Source organism: Rana temporaria, chromosome 6 (genome assembly GCF_905171775.1).
Source record: "Rana temporaria chromosome 6, aRanTem1.1, whole genome shotgun sequence".
NCBI classification, from domain to species: Eukaryota; Metazoa; Chordata; class Amphibia; order Anura; family Ranidae; genus Rana; species Rana temporaria.
The window spans coordinates 122,036,760-122,049,628 of NC_053494.1; the positions used below are offsets into that span (position 1 = coordinate 122,036,760).

Consider the following 12,869-nt stretch of genomic DNA (forward strand, 5'->3'; position numbering starts at 1 on the left):
AGAATACCCGCGGAACCCCCGCTTTAAGGACCGTCTCACGTACATATACGTCGGCACTTTAAAGATGGATATCTCGGTAACGGCAGCAGCTGCTGCCACAACCGAGATATCCATAGTTCTGTGGCCGGTCCTGTAAACGATAATGGTGGTCTTCGCTGCGGATTCGCCGCAAGATCACCATTATTGGCGGCGGGAGAGAAGAGAGGGGGGAGAGGGGTTAATGTTTCAAGTGTCATTGTTATTATTTTTCTTTATGCTTTTGGTTGTTTGTTTAACAAATGGAAATTCAATGAATAAAAATATTATCTACAAAACATGTTGGCTTCAGTTCAGTTGTTTTAATATCCTTGATATCAAATTCTGAATGCTTTTTGATGTCTTGAGTAGAGAAAAGTGCAATTCTAGATTCCTATCCAGATTTGTGAATGTTGGTGGAGAACAATGTACACACACAAATGTTTTACTACAATATAAGGGTTTCATGGGTTATCAGGCCTTGCTGCTCTCATCTTTCCATGTAATCCTTTTGTAAGTAACAGAATCCTCAGTTTATTACTTTTGTGAACTTAGCTACCCATTATCAGGTCCAGTAAAATTTTGTTTTGTGACATTTGGAGACTTTAGTGTTTGCACACAAGTCTGGTTAGTTTAGGGTTAGTAAAGGTGATAATGAAGAAGCAAAGTACACGTGAATAATGAAAACCTTACAGGAATCAACAAAAGATTATCTGCACTGTTGCTTCCAGCAGGAAATCAATGCTTTCTTATTTATTCTTTTACTCTCAGTTTAGGCAATAAAATACAATTTGGTTTAAAAATGATGTTTTGCAGGTGTTTTTCTTCATTATTATATCACTGTGGGTCAGTGTGAAGGCTATATTGCACTATTGTTTGTATAACACTGAATATTCATGACCTGCTAATTTATAGATAAATGAAGGAATATTTTAATTCTCTGGAAAACTCGCTTTTATTCTGTGCAATGAAACTACTAATAAAAGCATTATTCGGCATCCAGATGGTAACGGGCTCAATTGCAAATAATGCTTGTAAACATTAACAATTGGAGCAAGAAAGTACCTTTCAGCAAATGGTAATTATAAATATGCATTTTATGTATTAGCTTTTTATTCTTTTTTTTTTAGTGGCCGCTTAAAATCTGGGAATGCAGACCGCATTCAACAGCTACGGATGGAATATCAGCAGGCAAAACGGGAAGGCTTCTATGAAATGGACAATGTGGCAGGACAAGCTCTAGAGTATGAACAGACTTGGGTAGGTTTTACAAATCATTTTATTGCATTGTTCAGTAAAATTTAACTCCATAATATAAATGTACATCTACATCCAATTAGGGTAGATTTTAAACTGTAACTAAAGGCAAAACTGCAATTTTTTTTTTGGAGAGTGGTGAGGGATTAGAACACTTGTCAGTTTTAATTGCTGTATGTGTCCCTGTGTGGAGATTCATCCTCTCTATGTGTCCTATTTAGCATACCACGATTGATAACTGTCACAGCTCCTTCTGCTCTCAACCAAACTCTCATGCCCCGTACACACGATCGGGATTCCCGGTGGTAAAAAACTTGCCGGAAATCCCATGGGGAAAACCAAGAACCTGCTCGGTCACTTTCCCCCTGTACACACCAGAGGTTTTCCCATAGGGAAACTCCCGGTAAAAAGGCCGCCGGGAATCGCAGCAGGAAAAACATGTTCTCATTTTTCCTGCCGCGACTACCGGTGGTTTTCCTGTTGGGAAAACTGCCATGGAGTATACACACGGCCTGTTTTCCCGGCCAAAAGCTGTCATGGCAGTTTTCCCAATGGGAAAACTGGTCGTGTGTACGAGGCATCAAGCTATCAAATGACTAGTGTCATAACTGATTATGTGAGCAGCACTATGGAAATTCTAGATCAGGGATTTCCAAACTACGGCCCTCCAGTTGTTCAGGAACTACAATTCCCATCATGCCTAGTCATGTCTGTGAATGTCAGAGATTTACAATGCCTCATGGAACGTTCTGCAACAGCCGGAGGGCCGTAGTTTGGAGATTCCTGTTCTAGATCAAATAGGCTAAGGCCCCATGTACGCGGGATGCTGCTAAATGTACATTCAGAGGCAGTTGGATGCTTTTTTCAACTGCCCCTGAACTCATTCAATGTTATCCTATGTGACCATGTACACAGTCTCGTTTATTGCCGTTTTTAGACAGTTGCGTTTAACAGCGTTTCTTTGAAAGCAAAAAAAACGGGTTCGGACGCAGAAGATTTCCACATTTTATAAGCCAAAGGCGACTAAACGCGTCTAAACACGGTAACCCGCATTTCGTTTATAGACGCTTCTAAACACAAACGCGTTACTATCTGTCGAGTTAAATCGTTCAGGAGCAGTTGTAAAAACGTCCCGTGCACATGAAGCCTAAGATAGCAAGTTCTTTGGATGTAAAGGATAGGAAGGTTTAGTACCGCTTAAAGGCTCAGTTTCCACTAGTGCAGCTTGTCATGCGACTTTGGACACATAAAGTTGCACAACATGTCACAGCCCATTGATTTCAATGGCACACGTTTCCACCTCAGCAGCTTTGAAAATCAGCGACTTTGAAAAGGTGCTTGCACTATGATGCAACTTTGATCCAGACAGTGTAAAGTCAGATCAAAGCTGCACTCAAAGTCACACTCTAAATCACGCAACTTTGGAGTCGCACTAGTGGAAACATAGCCTAAGACACCAGGATGTACTATAGATTTCCAATAGTGGACAATGTGTATGTTGCAGACCAGCAATATGCATGTGACTGAATAGATAACAATGCATTCATGCATACCTCCAGGAACATTTTTTGGTGTAGATATTTGTGGCCACTGTACACAATCTGTCATCAGGCTGTTACTACATGTTCATAATAAAGGCGTTGGGACTCAAACACATTGATTTCTGGCTGGAGGTGACTCTACTTTTACAGCAACCAATCAGTTAAGGCCTTTTTTGTCATATTACTTCATTTTCTTCCTCTATTGTTAACCGTCAATGGACAAAGCCTGCCATAGCTGTCAATAATCACATGGAAAAGCCAACAGACTGTTGATTGATCAAACAACTTGGGTACAATCAGGGGCGGACTGACAGCTCATGGGGCCCCCGGGCAAAAGGAGATCATGGGGCCCCCTGTGTCTCTGCCCATGTGTCCCCGCCACGTTCAAGCTGCATCCACACAAATCCTACCTACATATTGCATGCGTTCAAAGAATTTATGGATGCTATGTTCCAAATAAATGTTGTTTGCACGCCAGGGGGTGGGGCTGAGTCATACACTTATCGGGTATGGCCGCCAAGTGTATCACACAGGAGTGTGCCCGCAAGGTAACCCACTCGGGAGACAGCTTCCCAGAGGGGGTTAGCTCTTGCGGAGAGGAACCGTGAGAGCCTCCTTGGGACCCCAGAAGATGACGATCAGGGCCACTTTGTGCAAAACAAACTGCACAGTGGAGGTAAGTATAACATGTTTGTTATTAAAAAAAAAAACTGAACCCATACAACCCCTTTAACTATGAATTATGGCCCTAGAATTGCTCTCACTCTGATTTTCTGGTGGATACTATACAGTAAATGTATCCATTATTGGTTACATACATATGCTCATCCTACATAACCCTTTTTATATAGAGTGTGTGAAGGGATTATGGGTGTGTTTTACATTTTTTTTTAATAATTGTATTTACTTTAAATCATTTTCACTGACCACCAATGTAAGGAACATTCTTCCCACTGATCACCAATGTAAGGAACATTCTTCCCACTGATCACCAATGTAAGGAGCATTCTTCCCACTGACCACCAATGTAAGGGACATCCTTCCCACTGACCCCCAATGTAAGGAGCATTCTTCCCACTGACCACCAATGTAAGGGACATCCTTCCCACTGACCCCCAATGTAAGGAGCATTCTTCCCACTGACCACCAATGTAAGGAGCATTCTTCCCACTGACCACCAATGTAAGGAGCATTCTTCCCACTGACCACCAATGTAAGGGACATTCTTCTCACTGATCACCAATGTAAGGAGCATTCTTCCCACTGATCACCAATGTAAGGGACATCCTTCCCACTGACCACCAATGTAGGAGCATTCTTCCCACTGATCACCAATGTAAGGGACATTCATCCCACTGATCACCAATGTAAGGGACATTCATCCCACTGATCACCAATGTAAGGAGCATTCTTCTCACTGACCACCAATGTAAGGAGCATTCTTCCCACTGATCACCAATGTAAGGAACATTCTTCTCACTGATCACCAATGTAAGGAACATTCTTCTCACTGATCACCAATGTAAGGGACATTCTTCTCACTGATCACCAATGTAAGGGACATTCTTCTCACTGATCACCAATGTAAGGGACATTCTTCCCACTGATCACCAATGTAAGGAACATTCTTCCCACTGATCACCAATGTAAGGAGCATTCTTCCCACGGATCACCAATGTAAGGAGCATTCTTCCCACTGATCACCAATGTAAGGGACATTCTTCCCACTGATCACCAATGTAAGGAACATTCTTCCCACTGACCACCAATGTAAGGGGCATTCTTCCCACGGATCACCAATGTAAGGAACATTCTTCTCACTGATCACCAATGTAAGGGACATTCTTCCCACTGATCACCAATGTAAGGGACATTCTTCCCACTGATCACCAATGTAAGGAACATTCTTCCCACTGATCACCAATGTAAGGAGCATTCTTCCCACGGATCACCAATGTAAGGAGCATTCTTCCCACTGATCACCAATGTAAGGGACATTCTTCCCACTGATCACCAATGTAAGGAACATTCTTCCCACTGACCACCAATGTAAGGAACATTCTTCTCACTGACCACCAACGTAAGGAATATATATAGGGAATAACACTCACTTAGGCTGGATTCACACCTATGGCATGTTTAGTGCTTTTTGTATTTTGCAGATTTGCACTACAGAACGTGTTCCATAGGAAACCATGTTATATGGACTGTTGTGCAAAATGCAAAATGCACAAAAAATGCCATAGATGTGAATCAGGCCTTAGTCCAGGTTCACACTGACAGCGGGAATGAAATTGTGAGACAGTTCAGCTAAACTCGCACGATTTCATACCCGCATGTCTGTGTGAATTTGGCGGGTGATTTCAGAGACGTCTGTGCGGGTTGCTGCACAGATGTCTATGGAAATTGCACCAAGAAGTCGCCAAAAGTTACACAGAAACTACTTTTGGGAATCGGTGCGGCGCCACAAATGGGGCATCGCACCGATTCGGGTAGTGCCATTACCATGCGATTTGACATGTCAAATCGCATGGTATATTGCTTCAATGAGAATCAGGTATAAGTGTTATTCCCTATATATAACACTGATATCTATACACTGAGTGGCATTCAGTGTACCAGATATAAGTGTGCAGGGGCGGACTGACCATTCGGTCAGTTGGGCACTGCCTGAGGGCCCCGTGGTGGGAGGGCCCGGGCCGGCTTAGTCCGCCCCTGGAGGTGCCCGCAGCAGTGGCAGCTTATCATACACAATAAAAAAAAACGAGTCTGTACCCCTGAGAAAGCAGTGCCTTGAACCATTAAATCCTGCTCGCTAGGATGATGTAGCTGTTGTATGAGAGGCTCGGGAGGGATGAGCTGGCCGGGATTGATGGCTCATCATATGCACTAGTGAATAGCACCTGACCTCATCTGCTTACCTGGTAAATAAGCACAGACACAGCACAGGGAAAGAAGGTAAAGTATCAATCAGCATGGCTCTTATAACACAGATGAGACACAGACAGTGCTTTCATTATGACACTGACCTGCTTCTGCACAGGCAGGTCCGTGTGGATGCCATGCCTGTGTCTGTGCAATTCACTCTGCCTCCGAGTCCAGCAGCTCCTTCACAGACAGTCCTCCACGGCAGTGACTTACGGCCCCACCCCCCTCAGCTGAATTCCACAGGGGGGAGAGGTGGCCAGAGCGCCTGTCACTGTAAATCCCCGCACGGCTCACCGCTCTGATGAGCCATCCATCTCCAGCTCACACCTCAAGAGCCTCTCATACAACAGCGCAGCCACATCAACCTAGCTAGAGGGATCCAAGGCACTGCTTTCTCTGGGTTTTTTTTTATTGTGTAGAAGCTGACGCTGCTGCGGGCACCTCCATGGGCGGACTGAGCCAGCCCGGGCCCTCCCACCACGGGGGCCCTCGGGCAGTGCCCGACTGACCGAATGGTCAGTCCGCCCCTGGGTACAATCAGCCTGCCTATACATGGTTTGAATCTCGGCCAGTCCCTGCTGAACTAACCGAGATTCGAACCATCTGTGGCTGCGTTTAGTTGGACTGCGACACAGCACTAAAGCATTTGCATTGGTGATGCAAAGGAGTAAGTTACAAAGCACAGGCACCTGGAAGTACAAGTCTACTGTCCTCCTACTGTCCCTGTTAGATGACCTGTGAACAGGGCCGATCCGCCCTATAGGCTCACTATGCAAGGCACTTAGGGCCCCGCAAAGCTGCGAAGGGCCCCCCAAATTACTAGAGGCCCCCCGCTTCTCAACTTTATTTAATGTGACATGTCACTGTCGTCACCGCCCCCCCGCTTCTCATTTTTAATGTGCCATGTCATTTTGCTTAGGGCCCCAGGGAGGTCAGGATCGGCACTGCCTGTGAACTCCGTCTACAATGGATCACATAGAACTCAGATAAATGCAAACTGAGCAACGTTTATTGTTTCAGCCCAGCTGCAGTGTTTACTTGATGGTTTTAGTAGATCACTGATTGCTTTTATTTTTTGACTGAGATTCCCTTTAAAAAAGTGATTAAATCTTTTCCATGAATTAAAAATGATCCCAAAACGTTTCTAAACAAATATATATATTTTTTTTAAATAGTGGAACTCCTCTGCTTCTGCCTGAAACAGCAGCCAAACGTGTCAGTGTGAACAATCTCCAACTCCGGCAAACAGTCTTAAAATATTTAATTAATACTTGTTGAATCTTCTGATCTTATGTTCTTATGATTGTTTAATGCCCGTTTTTGAAAAAATTACCTGACACGGGCTCAGCCGTACCTGTCATTTTTGTTCTAAAAGCTGAATCCAAAGGGGGGGAGGTCACACTGTACTGATTGCTATATCGTTCTATAAACATGTCTGCCTACCTTTGTCTATTGTGGGAAATACCTAAATGTATTTTCTATAAAAAATGTATATGAACCTGATAGCGCCGTTGACCTTAGACCAAGGGTAGGCAACCTCGGCCCTCCAGCTGTGGTGAAACTACAAGTCCCATGAGACATTGCAAGACCCTGACAATCACAGGCATCTGGGATCTGTATTTTTATCACAGCTGGAGTGCCGAGGTTGCCTACCCCTGCCTTAGGCCATGCTGTGGTGCTCTCATATTTTCAAAAAAATCTTGTTTTCTGAATGATCTAAATAATATTTCCATTTCACACTGTCTCACAACATTTTCCAGCATTCAAAGTCAATACATTACTGTACTACAAAAAATTCTCAGTTTTTTTTTTTACTTTTTTTCATGCTAGATTGTTGACACAACCATAAACATATAGGTTTCTGAGTCTGCTTTATGCAAGTTTTTAAAATGTATGCATTGTCCTTAATAGCTATAAAATGGAGAAAAGCATTACATTGCAAGAAAATGTTGTAGGGTTTTTGAAGAAAGAAAAGAGACTGAAGAGAGGATAATTAATTTATTCTTTAGATCTCATGCCTCGTACACACACATTTTTGTTAGCAGGAAAAAAAAACAACGTTTTTTCCCGACGTGATTTCTCTCCAGCCTGACTTGCATTCACACGTTCATGCAAAAAAACATCCGACCAAAGTGCGGTGACGTACAACACATCTGACGGGACTATAAATGGGAAGTTCCTTTCAAATGGCGCCACCCTTTGGGCTGCTTTTGGGCTGCATACTTGATTCTGAGCATGCATGTTTTTTTCCCCCTCAGAAAAGCATACACACGACCGTTTTTCGCCAGGAGAAAAAAACTAATAGGAAACATGATGAGAAAAAAAGATAGCTGGTTTCCATTTTTTTTGTGCGCATTTTTTTTTGTCGAGAAAACGGTTAGGGAGCATACACACGACCGGTTTTCACGACCAATATAAAGAATGGCAGTTTTCTCGTTGTGAAAATCGGTCGTGTGTACAAGGCATAAGATGTAGATTTTTTTTATTGTTTATTTTTCTGCCCAAGTTCTCATAGTCAAAATTATTCTGCTAAATGGCCAAAAAATAAAATTTACCCCTTGAATATTTTTACTTACCTAGACACATGGGATGCATATACCGTAAAAAAGGTGGGACATGTATGGAAACATAAGCTGGAACTTTTTTTTACAGGAAAAACATTTAACCCAGACAACTCATGTAATGATTATACACTTTTTTTTTCACTGTAAAGTAGATAAAGGGGAAGGATACGCTGAATTGCCAGTGGAATGGATTTTAACTCATCTTTAAAAATTACCAAACTGTAAAATAAAACAGTTCTGTGTATGTTTGATAAGCAATATGTATAATAATGTCTAGTCTGCATTGTCTTGGGATGAATTCCTACTTTTTTCTTCTAAAACCCTTACCGATAAACCAATCAGTTTTACATACAGAATGTTCTTTTCACACAGATGTCATTTTTTTGTAGCTCCCGTCATATACAGCTTTATTTCTAAGATGTGAACTGCAAACATTGGACATGTGTGATGTTATTCACAAATTAGGTGATTTTGGAACATTAAAATAGTGTAAAAAGACAGCACAATCTCATGTCTCGTACACAGGATCGTACACCGGCTCGGCAGCTTTTTGCCCCTACACAAGGCAGGTTTTCCTGGCAGGAAGACTGCCCTGAGAGCTTTGGCCCGGGAAACCCGGTTGTGTCTGTGCTCCATTACAGTGTTTCCCATAGGAAACTGCTGGGATAAAGACCGCCGGAAATCCCAACAGGAAAAAAGAGAACATGTTCTCATTTTTCCCGCTGGGATTCCCGGCGGTTTTCCTATTGGGAAAACTGCCATGGAGCATACACACGGCCAGTTTTCCCGGCCAAAAGCTGTCACGGCAGTTTTCCCGTGGGGAAAACTGGTCGTGTGTACGAGGCATAAAGCTATCAAATGACTGGTGTCATAACTGATTATGTGAGCAGCACTATGGAAATTCTAGATCAGGGATCTCCAAACTACTACTACTACTACTTTTCCGACGGGAAAACTGGCCGTGTGTACGAGGCATCAAACAAATCTGGGAGTTTAAACCAAAACAAAAATTACAGTTGCTATCTAAAACACAGTACCGGTGATTTCATAACAAATAGTGCACTGTTTTTAATCCACTTAGATAGAATAAATTATTTAACATATGGAAAGCACTATGGATCTTCTTTTGTATTTGATGAATGACTCGTGTGGAGTATAAGAATGAATAGCGTCGTAACCCGGTAAAGGACCTAGAGGCGGAGATAAGAGTGAGCTGATCCTGACATCGCATTCCAGGTATTTCCCCGAGAGAGATTTTAATAGTTGTCAGATCGCTTTATTTTTATGAGGTCAAACATTGAGGTGAGCCTTCAATTCACTCATTTGGTGGAAGTATGCATAGCATGTTCAAAGAGTTGGACATTTTCTTCTCATGTGTGTCACTGTGGTGATCTTATGGCACTACCATATATGAACTGACTATAGTGGACTTTATAGTTGAGTTGATTATTAGTTGCTCTACACTATTTATTTTGTATGGATTTTGGACATGGGCTAGCACAAAGGTATTTACAGAATAAAAACTCCACACTCAAATATAATCCAACATATTTATTAATGGAAATTAAAAGGCCACGGTGTTACCCATAGGGGAGGGTTAAATTAATTTAATTAAATAAATAAATAAATAGTCATAAATCTCTCAAAGGGAATAACCTGTTGTCCATCCAGCAAAAGCTGGACGACTAATCCCCCTTTTTGGACAACATCGTGACAGGGAATAGGGAGGGAGGGTGGGCGACGCTGGCTGACAGGGCTGCTGAGGAGACCGCCGTGCTGGCGACCCTTTATAGCCTCCTACAGCGCGGGCTTCCTCCCGCTCGAACCGGCCAATCAGCTGCTCCGCCTGGTCCACCAATCACGGCCGCCGCTGCCCAGCATCGCATGACACCTGGAACGAGAAATGCACAGCAGGAGAACTGCACAGCGTGCTTTCTCCTTTGAACTATCCCATGTTGGTCCCGCATATTGCTGGGACCTTTCATGGGCTAGCACAAAGGTATTTACAGAATAAAAACTCCACACTCAAATATAATCCAACATATTTATTAATGGAAATTAAAAGGCCACGGTGTTACCCATAGGGGAGGGTTAAATTAATTTAATTAAATAAATAAATAAATAGTCATAAATCTCTCAAAGGGAATAACCTGTTGTCCATCCAGCAAAAGCTGGACGACTAATCCCCACCGGCCGATGGCGGCAGAGCAACTGCCGGCTGAGGCCCCCCCACCACCGTGGCTGCTTCAATCAGGTTTTGTAAACCCATGTTGAAAATGTCAATGCCAATGGGTGACAAGTGAACATTGTCCTTACGGAAAAGGCCAGGGATAAATCCTTCTAGTTCCGAATGGCGGAACGACACTCCGCCAGATGAAACCAGAAAACTGTGAATGGTTCTATTAAGCCTTCTGCGAATTCTGTCCAGGTAAAACAGACCACTCTGTGGAGACCATAGCATTCTTGGGACCATTTCGGAAAAGGCCAAAACAGAACCTGGAAACATGAGGCTTATAGTGTGTAAATCCCTCTTTATTTCACATATCAGTTCCCAAGTACCCAATTTACCTAAATCATTGGCACCTGCATGAAGCACTAAAATCTGAGGTGATGGCCACATGGCCGACAAATACACTAGATGTTCCTTCACATTCCGCCATCTCAAACCCCTAACACCCGACCATAACAAAGAAAATGAGGAGTCTAGACCTAGGTTTGTGGAGTAGGGCCTTGATTCAGCATGCTTGGCGGCCCAAAAAATATAAGAATGGCCAACTATCCACACCACCTTCTTGCCTTGATCTGAAAAAGAAAATTATAAAATTAATAGTTCCGGACGAACATATAACTTATACCTAGAACTATTCCAACGCCCTACATACTTTAACCTGCTTTCCGAAAAACCTAACGAATTTGCTGCGGTGGCCGCCCCAATTCTAAAAGAATGTGAAGAAAAACACAACCCAGAGAGGTTCAGGAAACTCAGACAAGCCTTAAAAACGGAAGAAAACTGGTACCTGGTAAGAGGGGACGAATCCATATGCACAAAAAATGAATCATGGGACATAGGACGTACCAACAGATATTTCTTGACCTGCGTAACCGGGCATAAAACCTTGTTAGGAGAGCTAGCAAGTGAGAACCAACAGCCCTTTCCAACAGGGAGCGATTTAGACCTGCAAAGGAAAACAGAAAGACAACCGTCCTGCACACAAACATGATCGAACCTGAGAAAAGCCGAAGAGGACTTGTTAAGTGCTGTAAATTCACCCACCCTGAGGGCACCAAAAAATGCAACTGAAAAGGCGGCACGAAACAAGAGGGCCTCAAACTCAGATGAACATACTTCTCGAAGTGATCCAAGGAGGTCGATTAACATTTCGACCGAAATGGGACGCCTGCCGTCACTGGAAGGCCTGGATCTCTTAAAACCCTTCAGTACCTGAGTTACTTGGAAAAAAGAGGTTAATGCTGGTAAACCAGAAAACTTCAAAAAGAATGAAACTCCTGCAAGGATCTTACTCACTGACGCCGGGGACATCTGTGCCTGAATCAGATTAGACAAAAAAGTCAAAGCTAATAACGGGGTGACACTAAAGGGGTCAGAACCCCTCTCTTGGCAAAAAGAACACCATCTGGACCAAGATAACTTATAGTCCGACCATGTCTTACTTGAAACAGAGTTGCGCAGGTTACTGAAAATCAGCTCCATATCAAGCCCCAGAGGAATTCCGGGCAAGGGGTTCCCTGTCGATCCGCCGACGGAGCCAGGTCCCGAAACTTTGTGAACTGTTGGCGAGACAAAGCATCGGCAATATTGTTATGGATACCTGCTATATGCTCAGCTTTAAGCCAAATATTATAGCGCATGCAGTGCAGGACCAAAAAACGCAAAAGCTTAACAACTGGCTGAGATCTGGAAGACAAGGCATTAATAGCAAACAGGACCCCTTTGTTGTCCGTATGGACCAGAATTCTCCTGTTTTCAAAGAACTCCTTCCATATTACCACTGAGACTACTACAGGGAATAATTCCAGGAGGACCAAGTTTTGCAAAATGTCCTCCTGCAACCACTCCCCGTGCCAAACGCCTGCGGACCAGTGACCGTTAAGGAAGGCACCAAAGCCCACAGATCCGGCCGCATCCGTAAAGAAATTCATCTGACTGCTTACTATAAACTCTTGTTGCCATACTGTAGAACCGTTAAAGTTTGTTAAAAAAGCATCCCAAACCTTAAGATCTTCTCTGACCCCTTTTGATAAACTGACATGAGCCCGCGGGTTAGTAAGGCCTTTAATGGCAAAGGAAAAACCTCTAGAGAAAACCCTGGCCATAGGGATGACCCTGGCGGCAAACGCAAAAAGCCCCAGTAGTGACTGGGCTTCCTTCAATAGCACTTTCCTCCTAGACAAAAATGAAGAGATCAAAGATTTGAGCTTCTGTAATTTTTGTTCAGGTAATCTGAACTCCATTCGTATCGAATCTATGGTAATACCGAGGAATTCGATAGTCGTGGAGGGAAAAGAGGTCTTTTCGTGTGCCAGGGGCACTCCAAATTCCTCA

The 12,869-nt window shown here is 43.3% G+C and overlaps 1 protein-coding gene across 3 annotated transcripts in view; it reads left to right on the plus strand.

Annotated features, from left to right (window-relative positions):
- Positions 1-12,869, plus strand: part of PARD3B (par-3 family cell polarity regulator beta) — a 1,737,215-nt gene that overhangs the window by 1,289,161 nt on the left and 435,185 nt on the right. For 2 of the 3 annotated variants that reach the window (XM_040357288.1, XM_040357287.1), the window contains one exon: positions 1,146-1,275. In XM_040357288.1, the coding sequence (XP_040213222.1) occupies positions 1,146-1,275 (130 nt within the window). Of the gene's footprint in view, positions 1-1,145; positions 1,276-6,916; positions 7,127-12,869 lie in introns of those variants that run through there. The other variant, XM_040357289.1, reaches the window with a different exon arrangement.